We start from the raw sequence: 23,189 nt of genomic DNA on the forward strand, positions 1-23,189 counted from the left end.
AAAATTCTGGCAAATATTTAGACAGAAACACTATTAAAAGGGCTTTGAGCAGATTTTTCTTTCCTCAATAGTAGTTAAGTATCAAATAGAATTATGAACACTTCCTCTTCTAGGCAGCACTTGCCTGAAAGGGTGCTGCCTCAGACTTTGACAGCATTGCTGACAGCAATCACTTGAAGACTAGAGCTCCCCAGTTACAAACCCCACATCCATGGAGAGAAAACACAGCATCACTGATCAACCCTGAATCACAACTCCACAGGAGGGGGAGCTCCATGCACTTCTAACAGAGGGACAATCCCCTTTTAGCCCTAACAAGCTCCACACATGCCAGAGAGTAAAGATATATGTTTCTAGTCCTTTAATACAAGAGAGCATTTAAGGAGGAAGCCTGCTTTAATTGCTACCCTGTGATCCAAAAATGCACTGTCATGTGCCACTAACATCTTTACCTTCTTGGAAATGTGACGCACAGACTTGCTTCAATTTAAAAAAAAGTCCTTTATCTCTGGAAAATATGCTAGAAATCACATTGAAAAGGTGGTCAAAGGCATCTCCAGATGAAGATAATTGTGTCAAACAGTCTGGGAGACAGGCACTGACTCAGACACTCACCTGTCTTGTAGATCTCATAGCGCAGAGAGAAGCCGGCACCTTGCCGTGCGTAGTCTGAGGTGAACTTGATGTAGAGAGAGGGGCCAGAAGAGATGATGGTAGGAGGTGCAATGTTCCCACAGTGCTTGCCCAGCAGGTCTGCCGCTTCACTGTCCCCATCGCGGATCTCGATGTAGTCATACCTGCGGAGGCAGGTGAAATGGCAGGGAAACCATCTGTCAGAGAGATGCTTCACGACGCCAGGCACAAACAAAAACCACTCTTGGTATCTGCATATTTCACAGAATGTCTTCCAGACAGCTATCTGGGACTCTCTTATTCACAACACACCACACCACAGACCCCAAAACACTTTTTCTCTTTTGTCTGACTTTGTTTAGGTCTTTTCCTCTGCTGTCATTCACATCATTAATTTGTTGCACATACATCCACTTCACCTTCACAGCCAACATGGAAAATTTAGGACACCCTTTACCTCCATTTCCACAAAACTCCTTTAGCATGGGAGAAGCTCAGACACAACTCTCCTGGGGCTTCTCTCCTCCCCTGAGTTCTATTCTGAAGTGCCATTGTGCTGTTTGGCAGAGCTCACTTTATTCCAGTATCCATGTGGGATTTGGCCAAGTAGGTACCAAGTGAGACTGCCAGTGTTCAATCCATGTGAGCAGGTAGCTCTTTTGTGCGCTGATACCACATTGGTACTTTAGCAAGCATGGCAAGTACACTCACTTAGCACTTGGACATTAATATTAATCCTCTTCTATTAAGTGCTAATGAAGATTTTCTGTGGATGGGAAGTTTTGTGTAAGAGCTGGGTACCCACACTCATTGCTGTACACCCTGAAACCACAACCTGCCTTTGCTAAACCCTACTTGAGATGTTCCTACTGGCCCGGGTATCTGACTGGTCTGGGGGAGGAATGTGTAGGGTTAGAAGAATTGCCTCCTGGTGCAGACAAAAGCTTATTACAAAGCTTGGCCTGAAGGTGAAACTGCCACAGATCCCTTCATGTTTTCTAGCCCATGAGTAGGCAAGGTAGTAGTATCAGGCTCTGTGTACTGTGAAGAAACAAACAGCTTTTATGTGTACATCTTGTTCTTCAGCTGCTTTCTAACACCCACGTTCTCCCCTCCCCTCTCCTTTGTGGCCAGCACGATGCTATTTACAGAAACTGACCATCTCTCTAGGACTGTTTATTTGCTTTGTATCAACCTGTTTGAACAACATGCTTCAGCCCTTCTTAAGGGGGCAGGGAGGAAAAAAGCATTTCCAGGCTGCCAGGAATCTGCCTTTCTTCTTTGTCACAAGATCTTCTGTTTGAGAATGGAGAGTTGAAAGGAGAAGTAGCTTGCTGGATACAGAATGATCCTCATGTGACTCATTCCCCTTCTGCAAAGCACATATCGGCGAGCAACAGCCTCAAAACAAACTTACAGGGACTTAGTGTGCTCCTCCAGAAAGAAAGATGGCCCAGACAGCTTTGGTTTCACTCCTTTCTGGGATTAAATCAGGCTGAGAGCCAGAAGCAAAATGCCTGCAGATAAAATCCTGTCTACGCTGGACTGAGCACTCAACTAGCTGCAATTGCCCAGCCTTTAACTTCATTACAGACTCAATTGGCTTGGCCAAGGTGAAATCCAAGCGGTCTTGAGAAGTGGCACTTGAAGAGGAAGAGCATTTGGCTTAGCTGGTGTGTGGACACACAGCAATGCAAATGAAGATCTGCTCCCCCTGTTCTCTCCTCAGCTCTGCCTAGCCCCTATCACCTTGTGACCCCGTATTACCCTGACACCAGTCAGCAGCACCCTGCGTGACCCCACTAACGTCCATCACGTGTAGCTTCATCCTACCATCTCTCCAGGGACGAGGAACATAGAAGATAGTGTTAGTGCTTCTTCTAAGTAGAATTTTTTCCTCCTTGTTTGTCTATTTGTTTAAAGTAGTACTGAGCAAACAGCGGGGACATTTTGTTCTCTAAATAACTACTTGCTTTCAGTGTGCTTTCAGCCCTTCCACATCTGAAGTGCACATCTGTGCTGCAGAACTACCGGCTACTAGTGAAATTTTGAGTATGTGGCAAAAAATTAATTTGGCAAAAACATGAATGTTGGCAAAACACAGTTAATGGAGTGGACTGTAAAAGCTGCCATTCTCATGCACAGGCAGAGGTTAGTGCATCCCAGGGAATTACATCTGTTTGTGCCCTCGTGGGGTTGTACCTCGCCAACAAGTACATGGCTTCAGCTGCTTGACTACAATGATCACAGCTTCTGCTGTGGCCAGGACAAATATCCTAGTGCTGTCCACATGGCTCCTCAAGCCACCCACTTCTGTAGGAGCCCTGGAATTTCAGAAGCAAGTTTTGGACCAAGAAATTTTTGCTTATTGAATGGGTGACAGACTTCCAATAATACATACAATTAGGGTATATTGCAATCTGCTCATGGGCAATCTGTAAATGGAAAATTAAAAGAATGAATCTAGCAAGTAAATCATCGGGAAATATTTGCCTCTTTAAATTAAGCCCTATTTGGCTTCATTCAAGCATCTAACTTAGCTTTCTCACACTGGAGCTAATCCTGAATAAATCAAATATTAAAACAACTGGAAAAAGCCTTTAAGAGAAGGTCAGGAAACAATATTTGCCAAATGTAAAATTAATAGAAATGTGTAAGAGTTTTCTTCCCTAGTCAAAAAATCTTGGCCCAAGTCCTCTGCTCTGCATGAGGCAAAATCTTTTCTTTGGGTCATATAAACAGAGTGTGAATTGGGGAAGTATTACACTTGGGAGAAAGCACCAGCCCAGATGATCAGGAGCCCCTACTTCCTTTCCATCACAGTAATTAAGCTTTAGGCTTTCAAAATGAAACACCAAAGACAGCCAATCAAAACTGTTAAACTTCCAAACTTCAGCAAGAATGCCAGCTAATCCCCACCACAGATTCTTTTGGAACCGTGATCTTTAGTCATGTCCATGCCTTGGCCCTCCATCAAACAAACTGGTAAACCCCATTCTCCTCATTCTGGGTCACTGGACAAGTTACAATCCAGTTTGGCCAAATCGCTCCTGTTAAGCTTAAATATGGAATAGACTTTCTTCTTCTCTTGTGAAAAATAAGAAGAAAAATTGGAAGAAAACCCAACCATGCTTTCTGCTCTAACCATTTCATATTCCGGTAACTATGGCCTAGGGCACAGCTGGGTGGGACACATTTATGCTGCAATGGTCTTCAAACTGTCTCTTACAGTGCCCAGCAATTTGCATTTCACTCACATAACCAAATCCGTTGTTTCAGTCAACATGCACCAACATTCTTGTGGGCTGACCTCTCTGGCATTACCTCCACTGGGAAAGCTGCCATCTCCAAGCACATTTCATGGCCACATCTCCACACCTAGGCATCGCTCCAACGAGCCAAGCATAAACATGTGAGGGCAGGGTGCAACCTCTGTAACCCTCAAGTGTAACAAATTGATTGCCCAACTCTTCTTTTGCAGGGAAGGTGACCACAGTTCGCTGCTCCTCCAATGGCACAATGGCAAGATATTGTGAGAATGCCAGTGAGTGGGTTTGAAACCACCTCAAACTGCTTTTCACCAGGGAGTTTTGAGGCTGGGAGGCAGTGCTGAAGTGCTTTTAACTGCCCAGACAATGGGGACTGAGAAAAGGGAAATACAAGGCTTAGATGGTCTTCTTGAAGTTGTTTAACAGAATTAAACAAAAAATGTATAATGCTTACAAATATTGCTGCATTTTTATTACAGATTTTTTAGTAGAAAGTGCTTTGCTGATATTTAGAGAGCTTTTATAAACTAATTATAAAGCACTTCTACAGCCTGTATTATTCATGCTTGTTTGCTTGCTTTTTTCCTCCAGTCAACCTCTCTGCTTCCCAGGCTTTCCTTTCTCTTTTTCCCAAGTCACTTTGCTGCTGGCTTCCCAGATGAGGTGCAACAAAGGCAAACAAGCTCCAGCTGTAGCGATTATGAGAAGACCTCCAGCTTTTCATCCTTTTCTTCTGCAAAATAAGCAATCTGCTCCCTGACCATTGAGCTGTGCTCCATGATCCCCTAGGGCCAGGACAGACCTCCCAGGTGCCCACCCAGGAGCTGCTGAGCTCCAGAAATGCTACAGCCCATCTGGGGAGCAGCACCAGAAAGCCTGTGACATTCCTCTGGGTGCTCCTTTCCAGAGGGACACTCAACACAAACAGTTTAGTGACCCATACTGCTGAACACAAAATCAACAACCCTGTCGACCTTCATCCCCAGATCCCAAGAGATGGTGAATCCTTCCCCCCTGAAACATGCTTCAAGGGCATTACAGGGACAACAGCTTAGCATAAGGAGAAACATGAATAACAAATTATTCATATGTTCACAGCCATATCACGAGTCCTCTGAATACATAAACTTGTGCAAGCCTTGCTTTAAAGCCTGAGGAGGACTGGCCAAGCTCTGACCTAGCTGGCAGCTTTCTCCATCTCTCTCTAGAGCTATGAGTTGAAGTAGGTGAGGACTTGCACTCAGCAAAGCCTCATTTCTAGTGCTTGCCAGGACTGGAGAGAGAGGCAAGGCTTTAACCTGAACTTCCCCAATGTTTAATTTGGAGCTATTATTTATAGGCGTTTCCATGGGGCTCATGACTGCAGCTGGCAAACAGTAATGATGGGGATTCTCACGAGACCCTGGGAGGTAGGAAGGCAGAGAGGAGCAGTGTCTGCCCCAAGGTCACACAGGAAGTTTGCAGCACAGCCAAGAATAGAAGCCAGTCTTGATTGGAGAGATTATATTATATTGGAGAAATCTGGCCTAGATAGACAGGGAGACAAATAGGTACAGACTGCATACCAACAACCCTAAATTTGGGAATGCCCAGGGCTGACTTGAGCCTTCAAGACCTCTAATCTGCTTGAACCATATGTCACTGGGTCTTGAATGTATCTGCTGAGGAGAGGAAGAGAAACTGCAATTCTAGTGAAATTCGGCCGGTGCTAATATTCTGCAGGTAGCTGGGGAAGGCCTGTGCTTAGCCACAATGGCAGCTAGTAAATGCAATTGTTCCCCCTTTGAAAAGGTAGCGAGTGGGAGGTTTATTTCTCAGAAATTGTTATAAAAAGCGTAAGGTTTTTTGAACATCCTCTAAGAACAGACAGTTTCTTAGAAACTAAATAGCAGTAGCAGTATAGAGATAGTTAAGAAATGGTGAACCAGCATCTCTGTGCTTGTTGTGCAATCAAGAGGTGGCTAGAATTAATGTCCATTACATGCTAGCTGGCTTAGTAGATTTTTCTGTGTCACCACCCATCTCCATGCTCTTTTGTACACCACCTTCCAACCAAATCCTTATTTCGTGGGTGGTTACATTGCGAAAGACAAAAAAACTTTTCTGTGATGTTTACATAATCTTGAGCAACTGGAGGACATGCCCTTCAAAGGTTAAATTGTTCCAGGAGCTACTGAGGACTTTTAAATGAATTTTTTTTACAGCCATATAGCAGAGGCAAGCACCACTGCTGTCTGATGAAACAAGAGCAATGAAGTTTGATCTTAGCTGCCAGCCCTTAATCAGAGTAATTAATTATAAATACAGCAGATGAATTGGATTCTCCTTTGACTTGAACTGGTTTTACACATGTGTAACTCATCATTTTAAGGGTAATCACTCCTAATTTATCCTGGTGTGAGAAGAGAATCAGTCCTCATAGACACAGGCTCTGATATGGATTTGTGCACAGAACTAAAAAGCCTGTACCACATCTAGGTTTAGCCAACTAAATGTCCTCTACTCTCAGTGGAAGCAAATTTCTCACACCCAGCTTGGAATGGGATTAATTGTTCTTCTGCACTGACAACAGAATACTTTAAATCACTCTTAGTGACTAGATCGGGCTCTGGGTGTCTGAACAATGCAGAGATGAATCTCATCTCAGTCTGAACCTTTTGGGGCCATTTTTGCCTATGCTGAGGCAAAAGATGCTCACAGAGCTTGCCCTTGTTTTGCCCTTATGGAAATAACTGACTCTGGCAGCAACAGAGAGAAATGGGCTATAATTGCTCTGAATCTGAAGGGATTTCACTGGATTTCAGTGACTAAAATGACAAAAATCCAATGGCAACAGGGGGAGAGCTAGGCTGGTGTGGGGGGAGCGGAGGGTGATGGCACAGGCAAAACTGCTTAGGATTTCTCGGAAGTTTGTTTTGAATTTGTTGTATCCAGTTACGTCTTGTGTAATCACAGTATTGTGGGGGTTTGTAATCATTCTATTGTGCTTTGGATTATTTTCTTATCTCCTCAAAAATCTGACCAGAATTTCTGAGAAATGAAAAAATCCAGTTATCCAGTTAAAGGGAAAGAAAAAAATTAAAGAAAAGGAAAAAGGGAGAGAAAAAGAAAAACAGAGGAGAGAAAAGAGCCCTAGTAGATTGGAAAACTTCTTCAAAAACGCCTTGAAGACAAAAAATGGAAACTATAAAGAGCCTCTATTTTTTACTCTTCAGGTTGCTGTTTTCACCCCCTTACAAGCACTGTTGATGGAAAAAGGCTTTCAGCAGTTTCTGCTAACTTATGCGGGCGGTGGGGGGGGGGGGAAGGTAGCCAAAATACTTCGTGCAAAGGGAGGAATAAAACCTAACTGCAAAGTGCTTCTGAGGCAAGTTCTGGTTCAGGAGGGAATTCCAGCTCCTAGCATGCTGCTGCCCTCCCTTGAGACAGGAGAGCAAAGGCTCCCCCGCGCTTTGCCGCTCCTCCCCAGGCTGCCTCCCTCAAGCTGTGCTGCCAGATCGCTGCGGAAAGGCGCCTTGGAGTGGAGAAGTGCTCTCATCTGGGGCATGTCTGGAAAACCGACCGTTATATAAGAAAAGAGATGTGCTAATGTGCACTTAGGGGGTTTTTGCAGGCTGTTGTTCAGGAGTTACACATGGCTGTTTAATTTTATTTCTGTCTCCAAAACCATCTCTATAAATTCCTCACTCTTCTATTTTTAGCTACAGGGGTCTTTTGTTGCAAGATGTCTTTGGTGTTCATTGGTGAGGGGAGAATCGTGGTGAAATCAGGAATAAAACATATAGAGCATGCTCAGAATAAGCCCCCTTTCCATGGCATTCTGCCTTCTGTTGCTGTTCTAAGGGAACTGAAGCAACTCACAACCCTTTCATACCCCAAAACGCAGGACACTTGAGAAAATGCATTTGCACTTTTCTCCTTCTGCTACAATCCATCTGTGTAAAAAAATTAGACTTTGGTTTCTGTGTCATTTTACTGTCACCACTCACAGGCACTTGATCACTAACAGAAAGAAAAAATAAATATAATAAAAGATAACAACCACAAAAGGAAAATTTACTGCCGAAAAGCAGCAGAGCAGGCAGAAGGCAAGGGCAAATGCTCACTTTGCTCACTCTTTGCAGTGGGGGTACAAATTTCCCTTTTCTCATGGGATGCCTGACAGCCCAGGCAATAGGTGGAGACAAGCTTAGGTCAGGCTGTCCAAGTTCTAGGGTGCTGATTAGGGAACACTCACATGGCCTGCTGTACCAGCCCTAGTCCCAGAGGAGCAAGTGATGTCCCATCACACCTTGCTGATGGCAGTATCATCATGGCCTTAGACACCACATGCAGTGAAAAGCAAAAGGAAAGAGTAAAAACTGGGATCAGATGGGGATCAGAGCTTGGTAGCTGGGCTTTCCACTATCACTCATTTGCACTGGCTTTTTTTCAGCACAAAACTGAAATAAACACCTCGTTAAGCACCAATTGTATAAAGGAGGTTGTAAGAACAGAGCCCTGACCAGCCCACCCTCACCCTCCTGGCTGTCTACATCCCTCATTAATGATGGATGGTCACCCTGGACTGGCCCACCATAGCATGACTTTCTGACCCCGCATTTTCTCAGACGCAGGCTGTTCACAGCCCAGATCCCGCCTTAGCTGATGCACAAGTGAATAAAGCTTTGCTGCCAAGACTGGCCTGCAGCCTCCACTATTTGGGCATTCCAACAATTGGGCTGTGCCAGCTTGTAGTAAGAGCTGTTTCTGGGGCAAACAGTGCACCAAACCTGCCTGATCCCTCCTTGCTTACTGCACAGCACAGCATCTCCTACCCCTTCTCTCCTCCCAAGGAGGGCATTGCAGCTCAATAGCCATCTGAACCAAACGGTGCCAAGTCTGAGCACGGTCAGTGCCCGAGTGAGGGCGGGTGCTGTGCCACGCACGTGCCACACCTCGCTGTGCACTGGCAGCAGCAGTGACCTCCCACATCGCTCTCTTTGACAGCACTGACTACCTGGGGGTGTGGGAGGAAGTAGCTGCTGGCAGGGGCTGGTTGGTACCTCTGAGGTGAGCTCAGCCCAGCCCAGAGCAGCAGGTCAGAGAGGCAGCCACATCAGGATTGAAGAGGCAGACAGACACAAGGGAATGGGAGGCTGCATGAGGCTGGTAGGTACCTTTTCTCCTTAATGTGTCCTGGGAGCAGGAGGATAGGGCTGCCCCTGTTTCTCCCACAAACAAGGACCCTGACACTGCTTTGTTCAGAAAGATTTTCTTTCAAGAAACCCTTGTGTCACCCTCCCGTTCAGTCGTGGCAGCGTGTCTGCTTTGTCCTGCCAGCTCAGCCATGGAGTGTTTACAAGCCTCCCTCACCCTTCCAGGCTCTGGTTCAGCTCCATTGACACTGAAGGCAACAGACTCCTCTCTTGGCGTGTGATGAATCAATTACTTCCTCTGACACTCTATTACTATAGCCCTTACATCTCCAGATTGCAGATGAAAAGACAGGCTGAGAAGGGGGACAGGGAAGGGGAGAGGTCTCCTGAGGTCTCCTTCAATTGAGTTGTTGGACATCTGAAGAAATCCCCATCTGCCATATTTAAAGACAGAGAGATGTTTTGCTCCGGAACGGCAGAAAAATCAGAGGGTTTTCACAAAAGAAAACCTAAGAAATCAAATGGGTCAAAAAACTTCAACAAGATGCAGTGAACACAGATCAATGGTGAGTCAGTCCCCTCTGCTGATGGAGATCCCAGACCTTGTTCCCACCCATGATTAACAGCCAAACATTGGTATTACCAAAGTGACTGTCATTACACCTTCCTTCTCACTGCAAAATAACAATGTAAATGAAACCTGACACCAACACTCACAGAAGAGGAAGGAAGCTGAGCACATGCCTCAAACTCTTGTGCTGCCGGTGGAAGGGGGGGGAAGCACTTCTCCTTGTTGGACATCCATCAACAACCCCAGCTCTGAGGTTTCCCTGGAGGTTTCTAACACGTGGAGCACTTCCCATGCAAACACCCTGCACGCAGCATGGCCTTGGCAGGCACGGGGCTGAGAACAGGGGCTCTCCCATCACCAGTGGATGACTACTGCCTGTCTCAGAAAAGCAGAGCTCCACCTCAAAAGATTCCTCACACAGTATCTTCTGTACTGCTGCAAGGTGGGGGCAGTCATATAACATGAGCAGCCACCCTGCTAGTTTCTGTGCCATTTGTAACAGAATGAAGTCTTTGGCAGAGGATTTCTGCTGTCAGACCCCACTGCTTCAGGCTCTGCTTCTAGGAATTCATTAAACAATAATATCTGCACGTCTGACCCAGTGTTACTTTAAAACAACACCATACTACTGTACTGTGGTTGCTCACTAAGGCTGCATGTAGATCTCAAGAATTCCTTGGGATTAGCAGTGGGGTGGGGTGAGAAAGCAACAGAAAAGCCCTAGGTTATTCACTCTTTCTAATGATCTACTCACTAAGCCAGCATAAGGAAGGCTTTCTATGGTGTGTTTGAACTAACATATCAAAGACAGTTGCTTAAAACATCCTAGCTGTGATTAGTGGACCATGACTGCTATTAACTTATAGGGAATTCCAGGATCACCAGACTGTGGTTTGCAACATATTATTACGATGCCATTCAATGGTGGTGTGCAGCCGCTTGATTTAAAGGAAACGGAGAACTTGCCTCAGACTAAAACCTAACCTCCCCCAATTCCTTCAAATATGTTCTATGCCGAGTTCTGGCCTAAAGCAACCACAAATTTCTTCTGTTTTTCAGTCTGCGCTTTGCAGTCTGTTCTTTTTATTTTGCATTCATATTTAATTGCAGAATTCACACCCAGCCAGAAAAGACTGAGAATAAACTGGTCGTCTTGTGCTGCACTCTGACCTCCTCCTGTGTGATGCTGCTGCTCAGCAGCCTTTGGAAGGGAGTGTGCTTTGCACTGTTGCTATCTAGACTGGGTTTTATGCCTGCAGATGCCCAGATCTTCTTTTCTTTATAACACAGGGAATTTTAAGTAATTCACCAAGGCAAGAACAGTAAATCAATAGCAGGGAAAGGGAAGAACCCAAATCCCACAACTCCCAGAACTGATATTTGCTGGGGAGTCTGCCAGTCCCTTGTTACAGCCTGACAAAAGGGATTATAACCATTAAAAAGGCTTCAAGTAGCTAAGTCAAACAGTTGCTCATTAAAAGGCTAAACTAGCTCCTATGTAAATCAAGGTAAAACTTCACATTTCCTTTACCAAGCTTTGCATCGAGTCCTTAACAAAAAATGGACATTTTTAAAATATCAGTCTAGAGCTCCCCGTACATTCACTAAACCTTCAAACTCCTGTATCCACACAACAAACTCATCATGTAGAAGAGCCACAGTCCCACAGACATCTATTTAGGCTTCTGAGACCTCTTTGGGAAGAGCCTCTGTGAAGGGTATCACCTGCTGTCACATCATGGGCTGGAGCACTGTTGCAAAGATAGTCAAGGGCCTCAGGCTCTGCTGAAAGCAGGAGCACCTCAACACATATCAGGTATTCTATTGGGATTGCTTTACTCTTATCCTACTGCCTCTGCACTGAGCAGGGTCTGCAAAGATGCAAAGGATTTAGAGCTAGAGTGTATAGTGCTTGCTCAAAAAAGGCCCATGTTTCTGACACTTTTAGCTGAATTCTGAACCCACTTAATCAGCAGTCACCACAGCCAGCCCTGTGCTGGCTCCCTCTCCAGAAGCTGTGAGGTCCTGTTCCTTCCCTCGCTGGACAGAGAGGCTGACTAAGAAGTGAGTACACCACCACGACTACCAGTTCCTCCTCAACAGCAGGAAGGAGGGGGAGAGGTCTCTGTCTCTAATCCTATTGTTCCCAGTGTCACCAGCTGGCCCTCAATTTGTCATCATGCCAACAGGAAGCAAGGTGCAAAACGAGATTTCACTCCTATGCACCGGATGTTAGTGAGCTGGCGGGTCATAGGAGACCCCAGGAGAGTGTATCTGGGGCCACCACCTCCTGCAGAGCCTGGGCTGGGCCTGCCCCTCCAGGAAAAGGCTCTGGGGCACAGAGGAGCACAGCCACAGAGCAAGCAGAGATGGGAAGCAGAGAAGAGGGATGTGAACAACCTTGAGCTGTTAACTCATGTGGCTGGTCTCACCATCACAGCTAACCCATTCACTGATGTTCCATTTTGGAAAATGACCCGGGCTTGATGGGAATTATGAACATCCGCTGTATGGAGTTAAAAACCAGTAGAAGCTCATTTGAACACAAGTTGAGCTGCAGTGTCATGTTACCCAGACTGCATAATTTCCTGTACGTTAGAAATGTTGCTTCTGGCTACCCATGCCACAAATGTATGAGCAAGCAAATGCCTTCCTTAACATCTCATCTTTGACTTCCCCTCACTGCAAAGTTAAAACTCGACTCCCCCAGTACTTCAGGAGATGCAGTCACTTCCTCTTGTGTTGTAGCAAAGAACCCCTCCAACCCTGGCATTCTCTAATGCTCCAAATGTATTTCTTTTTTCTAAGCATTTTGCCAATCACAAGATGAACTGCATTGTTTCTAAAATGTTTGCTAATAAGCTACTTATGCATACTTTTCAAAGCATTTACTAATTAGCTGTCTATGATTGCTGCCTTGTCTACTCTTAACCCTCACTGATGGAAGGATGGCTTCTCCCAATATTATGCTCTTGTTTGAAGGAGATGGCAAGAGGCAGGCTGAATGTTGCAGCCCCCAGCTGCCTGCCTGGCTGTGGGTACTGGGTCTGGATGCAGCTCTGCCTGCCACCTCAGCTCAAAGGAATTTGAGCCAGAGTCTCTGTGGCACTCCAAGAAGAATGCAGAGTTGCTTTCGTTCCGGTGCCCAGCTTTTTGGATGCTCAGGAGATGGCCATGCAGCCATAAGAGGCCTTCACTGGCTGTCCAAGCTGCACATCTCACCCTTTGTGCTGTGGCATGTTGCTGCCAGTGTCCCCTGGCCAGCAGTGCTCTGCAAGATGGGCACTTAGGAGCGTGCTGTCTCCCTGGACAAATCTTGGCTCACTGTGGCCTTCAAGCTGGGAACAGATGTGTGTCCTCCTGCCATGCCTGCCCTGTATCCAGCACACATCAGGATGATTTAACTCTCTTGGCACTATTCGGGCACTTATGAGGTCACAGTGACCACTGCATAAATTTCCACATGACAGTGGCCACAGTTCCTGTTTTTTGAAACCTTCTGGGCTTGACAGTGGGACCCAAAGTCAGGAGGAAGAGCCTGACTGCAGCTCAATTTCCAGTTTGCTATCTCCAGCCTATTTTGGGAGTCCCTGGCCCCTGTCTCCAGAAACTTTCGCCAGCATTTGGCATGTGCCACCAGAGGGGGCTGCGAGCCACGGCAGCGGCTCCCTGACTCCTTCCCAAGCAAGGATCCCACCGACTGCAACCCAGCTGCAGCATGTGTTGGAAATGGCTGCAAAAAATCCACTGGCCGTGGTCTGACTACCAGTCGGGCTCTTTTAAAGCACTGTTCCTCTGGAGCAGATGTTATGACTCAGCTGGAAGGTCTTCTGCTGGCAGAGGAAGCCCAAGCATGTCCACTGCAGCCTGGAGGGAGTGTGCCTCTGCTGCGTGTGCAGAGCCCAGCCCAACTCTCTGGTAGGGCCAGCTGAATGTGGCTGGAGTGGCAGAGTCAGTAGCCAAACACAGGAGGGAGCTTTTAGTGGTCCAAGGAGAAGATCAGCAGCGGGAGGGTGGCACAAACAGAAAAGGTGGTTGGTTATAAACACAATGACTCATGCATAACTGAGGTTTTGGACTAGGATTTTCCAAGCAAGCAGAGCAGACAAAACAGTAAAGTGGCAATTAAGAAGGAGTGGACAGCTTAGCTACATGACTGCAAAAGCTGGGGTATAGCTGTCCCTGTTGCCCACCTATTGCAAATGGTTCAGGTCACTCCTGGAATCCCAAATAAACACCAGCATGCACAAGACTGCCCAGCAACCCCCACATTACACAGAAGTGTTTCACCACAGCAGCAGCCTGCTCTTTTCCACTGGATGCCACTTCCCTGTTCATTGAACAGATACCAGTGAGGTGGGGTGCAGTACCTGAGCTAGAGCTGCACTCGCAGCACAGACGGGAACAAACAGCCAGGCACTAGGATGATCATTTCCGAATAGCTCGACAGATCTTTTATCAGAGCATCAAACTTCCCTTTTGGCTCTGGCATTAATGCTGTGGCCCCACAGCTGCAGGACAGCACAAACAATGGCCCTGGCCCCTACTCCCTGTCATAGCATGCCCACCCTCCCTGCCACAGGAATCCCTGCTGGTGCACAACAGCCACAACAGCAGGAGAAGGCCACTTTTCTTAACCTAGTGTGCTCCCAAAGCAAGACACTTCTTCAGAGCACAGATACAGCACTCAGAGAGAGGTGTTCTGGGGATTCAATTACACCGAATGACTCTTTTCATGATGGTGGTGATAGAGTGCAGTTACTGAATGCAGCTGGACACAGCTGAAAAACAAAAGCCCAGATGTGCCTCCAGAAAACAATAGCAACAAGCAGCACTGAGCAGCCACCTCTGTCTGCCACCTTTGGCATCCATTCCTGGCTGATGCTTCCACCCTCCAGGCTGCCACAGCTGTTCTCTGCAGCCAGCTCTTGCTCTGGCATCTAGGCAGCACCACCTTCATAGGCCCCTTCCAGCCAGCTGCTGGCCAAAGGGAAATAAATCACTGACCTTTCCTCAGAGGTCCCCAGGGTGCCAGGCACAGTACAAAACACAGGAGGAAATGCCTCCTGTCCCAAAGGGAAATCCAAAACAAGGAAGGCCAGAAGAGACACAGCAAAACTAAAAAGACTTTGGGAGGCATTTTTGTAGGCTTTCAAATGGGTTTTAGGAATGTAAATGTTATGCTTTATGAGGGAGAAACTTTGACCTAATAAGGTAAAAAGAAATGTTGAAAGAAGAAGCAACAGAGGAAGGGGTTATGGTGTTTATCTCTGGCAGCTGGAAGCACAGAATAGCCCTATTGTTGCTTCAATGGCTGCCAGGTAGCAACACCAGATCAGGGGACCTTGTCTGCCCAGAGAGTGAGTGCCTCCATGGGGTCCATCTGCCTGTCACCTTGATGTGAATGTGCTCTATATTAATGATGAGATGTCAAAAGGAGGGCTCTGCCCTGACACTCTGTCTTTGATGCTGATCTCCTGTTCCTGTTAAGGTTCACACCTGCAGCTGCAATGAGGTCTTTGCTTCTTCATAAAAAACCCTCTGGCACTCAGACGAGATTTATCACTAGATGGTGACCTATTATTAATGTACTGCAATGTAATGTAGTAATGCCCAAGCTTTACACAGTGTCCATATTTGACTCCTCCTGGTTGGTCACTTAAAATAATCTCACTCCTATCCATTTCTTCTAGACCATGTTTATCATGCACTGTTTTCATTGTTCTGTTATGCTTCCTATCAAGCACTGTCCATGGAGCTCTTTCAAACCCACTCCTATTCAGTGCTGGCTTGAGAGAGCAGGGACCCTAAGTCGGCTTGGCTCTCAGCTCACAGCTGTGGCCAGCAGAAGCTCAAGTGCAAGTGGATAAATTGTATTTCCCTTTAAGAAAAGCTCCCTTTTGCAGGTACACGCAAAAAGGGAAATAGTGAGACCACACAGCAGCCACTCAGAAGATTGCCACAGTAAAGCAGAAAGCAGCAAAGGGATAACCAACACCCCCAGAGCTCAGGCAGTCCTACTGAACACACCACCTGCAGCTTGGGACCAGACAATGCTTTCTCACAGGCAGCAAAACATGGCAAAAGTTGCACAAGATGCTCAGAGCTAAAACTGGTACCTTCCTACAGGTGGAGGAAAAGCCCATGGGGATTTCCAGCTCTCTGATCTACCTGTTTTTGCTTGCCTGAGACCTTGAAGAGGCAGAAGCTGGAGTCCCTCCTGCCCAGTTTGATCCCTGCCCTGCACACAACACTGTCTTGGCCAGTACACATGGCACACTCTTCAGACTGCAAATATGGGCCTATACAGCTTTTATTAGTGTGAATTTGGGGCAACTGCATTAGCTATGAGGAGGCTGTGCAGTTCAGCCTGTGCAAGCAGCAATTAAATCTGATAGCAACTATCATTCTCACATCCACTGCAAGGCCTTGTTGTGTTCATCTATGCCCACTTTAAGCCTTTCTGTACCTTCTCCCTTCTTTATACGCAGGCCCGATCCTGCAAAGTGCTAAACACCTTGCACACACAGTGACTTCAGGGAGAGTTCATGGTGTTCAAAGCCTTATTAGCCCAGGCTTTATCTGTAGGGGGTGACAAGATCCCCAATGACATCAATCAGCACACGTTCATTAGAGTTAGAGGAGCTATGCTGATTTATGATAGCTGAGGATCCAGCTCTGCACTTCATAACCTTCAGTACATCATCAAACCCATGCTGAATTCTTTGTTCTCCGCAGGACTGATTCTGCAGCCCCATAAATGCTTCCCCTGTTCCTTTGTCCTTTTTTACAAACAGAATTTCCCTCTCCATATGCAACCCCTTTTTAATCAACAGGACCAGTATATTGAGCAGGACTGCTATGTCAGGCTTGTTTTAGGAGACCCCAAGCTCCTTCACACTCAGGCATCTCTGTAACTGGCTGTGGATTCCAGATGAAACCCATAGGTTTCTATGTCTGCTGAGACCTTGTTATTAACTCAGCCTTTTATGGTGCCCTTTGATGCCTTTAATTATCCTTTACTAGTTGTTAATTGTTTTTCCCAGAGATCTAGTTTCTGGGTCCTTTCTTAGAAGAAAAAGGGAATGCAAGGCAAAAAACCCTATCTCCCCAGTTTACCAAACATAGCAGAAAAAGCACTATGGGAAGTCAGATCCAGCTCAAACAGCTCAGACCACCATGCCTCCTACCTCACGTGGCCCAAATCTGTGTCTCCAGCCACAGGGCACTCTGCCATACCTCTGCCTAGTTACACACCAGGAAATTGCTCTGCTCTCCCAGCATGGTTTAAAAGAAGAGTGAGGCTACTTCAACACAGAAAAACCAGTGGCCTTTTAATCTTTTAACCAGCTGGATCTTGCTTTCAGGTGGTATCAGGTCAAGGTAAGTACTACAGGTTCATTGCAGAATAGGCTTATCTTATGTGTCCAAAGCAGCATCTTACAACCTCACAGGCAACCCTTGCTCTGGAAAGGCAAGGAGATGCAGCACTGTGGGGGTTCCGAGTGATGCTTGATTTCAAGTGGAAGGAAGTACAAGACCCATATCACTAGGCAAAAGCAGGAAGAGGAGGTAACTATGTACTAGAGAGGAAGAGGAAGGCTCTTACTTGCAGTCATGTTTTTCAATTTCGAAGTGAGGGTTGAAGTTGAGGATAATCTTCTGGTTGGATTCAGGGGTGTAGATGACCCATTCACAGTTCTGGTGGGAGGGGTAGTCATTGGGGTACCCTGGTGAGGTGATGTACCCAGCATCCTTGGAGTTCAGGCGACCCCCGCACGGCTGAGCTGCAGAGACACAGAAGGCAACAAGGCATTGAAAGATGTTCTGGGCATCAGGTGTGCACAGCAGGTCTCCCTGGGCCACTGACAGGAGTGGTCTGATAAAGACCATTCTCCAAGCCATTGACATCCCTTTGGTACTCTAATATTGATATTAATCTCTGGGCAAGGAGAATTATTCTGCAGAACAAACATACTCCTTTCCCCTCCACCTCCTGCCACACTTACATACCACATTTCACACAGACCAGAAAAGAGAAATGAATGCTCTTGCCAAGGCAATTACAGAGCCATAAAGTAAGAGACAGATTGATATCAGATCATCTGTAGCTGCCTCATTTTATCCCTTCTTTTGCCTCCTTTGCAAGCTGTTCTGTGTCAGTCTCCCACAGCTGCCTCAGGAGACACCAGAATTTAGACACTGCAAATTCAATCCAGCTGCAGGAGGGCAGAAAGCTGTGCTGGTTCCAGGGAAGGAAACTGAGGCATATCAGGGATGCTGCTGAGCCCAGACTCACCCACACTGCGTGGCAGAGCTAAGAACAGTACCCGTCCTTCCTGGCCCCAGCCTGCAACCCCATGAAAGCCCCTCTCTGTTTCCTGCACTCTCCCTCCCCAGCCCTCCTGCCCCAGCAAACACGTCTCAGCAGACTTGCAAGCTAACCCATCCACTGGAGCTGCAGACACAGATAATCAGCAGTGGTGGTTTTGTGGGACTAGCCCACAAATAGCTGGCAATGGCTGCGTGGTAAGCAGAGGAAGCTCTCTGAGCTTTGGGCTAGAACAGGCCCTAGAGGGTGATTTTGTAATCAAAAAAACATTTAATCTCATGAATGCTGCAAATCAAATTTATTATTGCATTACTTGCTGGGAGGAAAATCTGCATCATGGGGTCACTTGATAATGCACTACAAATCCCAAAGTCCCTTTCTCCATGGGGCCCCCATTGTGTGTCCTGCTTTCCCTACTCCCCTGCCACCCCCTTATATCACCACCCAGGCCCACAGGCTGCAACAGCTGCCCCCAGAAGACAGTATTGCCTCTTCATACCCAGCAAAACACACAAAACCCACCAAAATGGGCAAAACCCAACAAAACCCTAAGCCCCTCCATAGGGCAGGCTGGCAGGCATACAGGGTTTCCCTGGTCCAACATTGTGGAAAGTTCTCCTCCCTGACAACAAGCAGTGGGGTACAATGTGGGATGCAAACCCTCATGGGTTCCCACCATCAGGACAACCCCACAGCCCTGGAGGACCCTGGACATGCAGGAGGGTGCAAATGGGTTTTCCCAAGGCCCATGTTTGCATGCCCTGAGATGGAGGCTGCAGCACAACCCACACCCCCAAGGGAGCCAAGGCACAGAGAAGCATCACCCTTGATACAGGAGGTAACCACACATCCCAGCAGCTCCGTGAGCTAAGGGTGTGTTCCACGGTGTTCCCCACTGCTTGGTCCCGAGGAATGTTCCTCTCCCTCCACAGCAGCACTCACTGCAAAGCCCCAGGACCACCCAGGAGAAGCAAAGCAGTGCAGATTGCACGGCCTCAGTCCCTTGCTGTGGGCCTGGCTCTGTTCCTCTGCCACAGAGTTTGCCAGGTCCCAGGGGTGTCCCCTGCCAGGCTGTCACAAGTCCACCAGCTCTCGGTAGGGACATCCCAGCTTGTGTTCTAACTGCCTTCTTGCCAGAGCCAAGACGAGCAGCAGGAGTCAGGCAGGACCCTCAGCAGTAATGCTTCCTGGAAAAAAGCACTTTGAATAAACAACCTGATGCCTGCACGCTGCCTGCAGAAAATGCACGTGTCCTGTGCAAAACCAAGGGCAACAGGAGGGCCCTTCATGGGCCAGTGAGGCTTGCTTTGCTGTGAAAAAACATTCCGTTTCCCCCACGTTTTTCGTGCCCTCTAACACATTCATTCTTCAAAATAACTTTCTTCGCACACACCCAAAGGCAGATCTGCAGCCTTCCCTTTTTCTTAAAATAATCCTGTAAGTATCCTGAAAAATACGAGGGGAAAAAATGCAGCACTGCCATGAAGAGCTGAGAATACCAAAAAACATCTGGTTTTGTTCCACAGGAGAGATTGCTCAACACACAAACATTTACAAACCTACATTCTTGCACAAATATCTTCTCTCAGGAAGGCATATTTGCCCACACATGTGTTTATGTGGGTTTGAAGGCAGGGAGAGAAAGAGACATTCACGTGGAAAGAAGAAATTCATGGACTTGTTGACATCAATGTACAAATAGACGTGTAATTCACACTTCACTCATGTACGCACTTTCACACCTTCTCATAAAAATTCACACCTCGTTTGCACACATGTCCACCCCCTCCAGCAAAGAAAAATATTCAAGCTGCAGATTATTTTTCTTGGAAAGGGCAAAGTCTCCAAACAATGAAAATACAGTCAATCCTTCCACACCTCGTGGTTCCCTCCCCGTCTCTCCAGCTTTCACACACATGCTACCCGCTAGGCTGATACCCCCAACATCACCCACCACTCAGAAGCTGCTAGCCCCTTACTCATGCCAGATACCGTGAACACCCTGTGAACCCTTGCAACTCAACCAGTTGGAGGGGAACTGTCATGTGAACAGAGATGTCAGCTCTTCCCCAACAAATGAACTCAGAAACAGAAACACAGTTCTACCCTGACCTTGAAACTTGTCCTTTGCCCTGCAAGGCCATTGCAGTTCAATGGGACTGAGATAAAGAAAATCCTAGTCTTGATCCTAATTTCAGGTCAGCTTGGTGCCCAAATTAGACCGTTGGTGCCAGTGAGGACAGCCGGAGTGAGAGGGGCTGGAGCCCAGCTCCTTGCAGCTGAGACCTCTCCAGCAAAACAGGACAAACAGGTGAACCTCCCAAGTAAACACGAGCACCAGCCACATCCCTCAGGTGTTCAGATATCATCAGGAAAGTGTCACCATCTTCCTGGAACAGTGAAAGTCTCCCACCTGCAGGAAAGCTTATCTGTGTCTCTCAGATAAACATATTTTGTCCTCTCATTCATTCCAAGAAGTCCACAGAAATGAAGGGGGCTACTTCAATACAGCACTACCTTGCCCACATGGTGGGCAATAGCATACCAGGAACTCAGGGCTTCTTAGAGTTATCTGAAGAGGCAAAGTTACTTCAATATCTATGCAATCGTTCTGTTGGGCTTTTTCTCTTTTGATTCACAGGTATCTAGCAGGTACCTGCAACGAGAACAAAAAAATCTGTCACCATGCCCACTGATGGGCATAGGGTTTGCCTCAGCAGTCATACCAACCACTGTCCTGTATAAAACATGGCCTGCTTTGTATACAGTGGAGGCTCAAACTTCTGTGTAAATGGATTCTTACAAACTGATGCATTGCATCCATGCAAAAGAAAAAAAAAAAAAAAAAGGTTAGTGGCATGGCTACTGCTCAGTCTGTATGCGTTGGAAGCAAGACGTGTTCCATAGCTAATGGGCTTCAGCAGCTTTTGCCAGCCCTGAATTCACTTAATAAAATTAAAATTAAATTCTGAAGTACAAGCCAAGTCTGCCAGGTGCATGGGACATCCCATTGCTCAGTAAGCAAAATGCAGGCATTGAAAGCAAACTGCTGGGGCCCCTGCCAGTTCACATGGTAGAGGGGCCAGTGGAGCACTGTGCCAACAAGGCCACAGGAGAGCAGCAGGGCTCCTCAAGGGAGGGTAGGGAGGTCAATATCCTTGGCACTGTTGCAGTAGACTATGATCAGGTTGGGAAATCTGCAGACCCCTCTTTTCATTAAGGCTCACCATAACATAAATTATTCCTGCAACCTCCTCCATGCAGGGCCACCTCAACAGGGGAACTACACCAGAGGATAACAACCAAGGCTCAGGGATGGGAAAAGGAGACCTGGGGAAGGTCACAAGGTGCAAAATCCTGCAAATGCCGCATTGTACAGTGTGCAGCTCCAACGTCCCCATGGAGATGGGTATCAGTGGCTGAGCTCCTCACCCTTTACAAGGCAGACACTTCTTTCTCTGCCCTGACCTGCTGGAGACACCCAGGCTGAGGAAGTCTCCTGCCTCCCCCAGGCCACAACAAGCAATCATCACTCAGAGGACCCAAAAATAACCACCAGGCCCCAGGAACCTTCACTCATACTTGGGGTTTTTCAGCTCTGCAGCTCATCAGGCACATGCTGAAACCTTAGGCCAGGAGCAGGGCATTCTCCTACTTGAATTTCCTGCCGATTAAACCCCTCTGGATTTCCCTCACCCCAGGAGAGCAGGGCTCACTGTTATTGTTGGACCTTCCACACAGAAACTAAAGCCAACTCTGCCTGTAACAAAAATAATCATCACCAGAGAGGCCTGTTTCACAACAAACATACATACTACAGCCTCTCAGCGCTTGTAGTGTCCAGCACAAAACTACCACATGTTTTGATCTGTTGAGCTCAGTTTACTTTTGGGATATCTTTCAGGGCTGCACACAAAAAATTAGGGTGCTCTGGATGCCTTACAAGCTGCAGCAGCATCACTGTGCTGCTTGAAAAGAGCAGCCTTTGAGGACAGCAGAGGAACAAGGGAGAGAGACGTGGGCGTTCCACAGCAGGCAGATGCACTGCCTAGCCTTGTCATTTCTCTTCGGGGCATGAGGTCCCCCAGCCCAACTTCACACTCTCGTTCAACCACTGCAGAAGATTTTCATGTCCCAGGATTCAGCACTATCCCAGGATTCAGCACTGGGCAGAGGAGATTTGCCCTGTCAACCCACTGACGGCACAGCAAAACACAGGTGCTGGCATACCTGACCCACTTCTCTCAGAGCTGCTGAACTTGGCTCGAGCCCTCACGCAGGAAGCCCATGTTTTGTCTCTGTTTGTCACACAGCTCTTCAGAGTTTTTCAAGGTCCGTGCGTGTCCAAGCACAGATCTCTTCTGCCAAGGATTCATTACCATTAATGCTCATCCTGCCTTATTTCCCGAGTTCTGACCCCGGCTGGGCACAGCTAATGTGGCAGGGGATCTCACCCCAAACCACAGAGCACAACTTTCACAGGAGGTAGGAACACAAAATATGAGCTCTCAGACTTAAATCATACAGTTTAACCATTGGCCAAGGAGAGAGACATAGTGCAGAGGAAGCTAATAAGATTAGATGTTTTATCCCCAGTAGCATAGATCATTTTAGCAGAAGCATGTTTGCTTTGGATTGCAAGATAAAGCTTCAAAGGCTTCCTGAACAAATTAATGTACAAACACACCCAAACAACACAAGGCTCTTACATGCACATTTCATTTCGGAGCACTACCCACATCCACATCTTGAGATTTCACACAATCAGGGAGAGTCCCTATAACATTTAATTAAGGAATTTTACCAGTTTAAGTAAAATTTCACTTAAAAGTAGAGACACAGCAAAGCAGAATTTAAAGACTGCTTTTGTGATTTGAACTAGGATTGTGTTCAATTCAAAGTGTCTCAAGCCTGTCATGAGACAAGCTCATAAAACACTGTCTGGGCTTAAGCAAGAAAGGAACGCGCCAATCCATCAGTTGAGGAATGCAGCCATTTGACTGCTTCCTAAGGCAACTGGGAAGGGATGCAATATATTCATTTTATAGCACTGGGCAGCAGTGAAAGGGGAACGCCAGAAAGCTCAGCAAATGGAAGGTTTTAGCTCTGAGCCTTTGCAAAAAAAAGAGATAATTTCGAATTATTTAAAAATAAGAAGGGAATGTTGGAGGGAGGAAGAGAGAGAAGAAGATTTGGAGACTTCTGATAACTACACTTTTTTCCCACATGTTAATCCACAAAAGAAT

The 23,189-nt window shown here is 46.8% G+C and overlaps 1 protein-coding gene across 10 annotated transcripts in view; it reads right to left on the reverse strand.

The window, feature by feature from the left end:
* NRP2 (neuropilin 2) overlaps nucleotides 1-23,189 on the reverse strand; it is an 89,077-nt gene that overhangs the window by 59,664 nt on the left and 6,224 nt on the right. For all 10 annotated transcript variants that reach the window (XM_064434174.1, XM_064434180.1, XM_064434177.1 and 7 more), the window contains exons 2-3: nucleotides 17,221-17,398; nucleotides 616-797 (exon numbers count right to left, since the gene is read on the reverse strand). In XM_064434174.1, the coding sequence (XP_064290244.1) occupies nucleotides 616-797; nucleotides 17,221-17,398 (360 nt within the window). The remainder of the gene's footprint in view (nucleotides 1-615; nucleotides 798-17,220; nucleotides 17,399-23,189) is intronic.

Source organism: Passer domesticus, chromosome 10 (assembly GCF_036417665.1).
Source record: "Passer domesticus isolate bPasDom1 chromosome 10, bPasDom1.hap1, whole genome shotgun sequence".
Classification (NCBI taxonomy): domain Eukaryota; kingdom Metazoa; phylum Chordata; class Aves; order Passeriformes; family Passeridae; genus Passer; species Passer domesticus.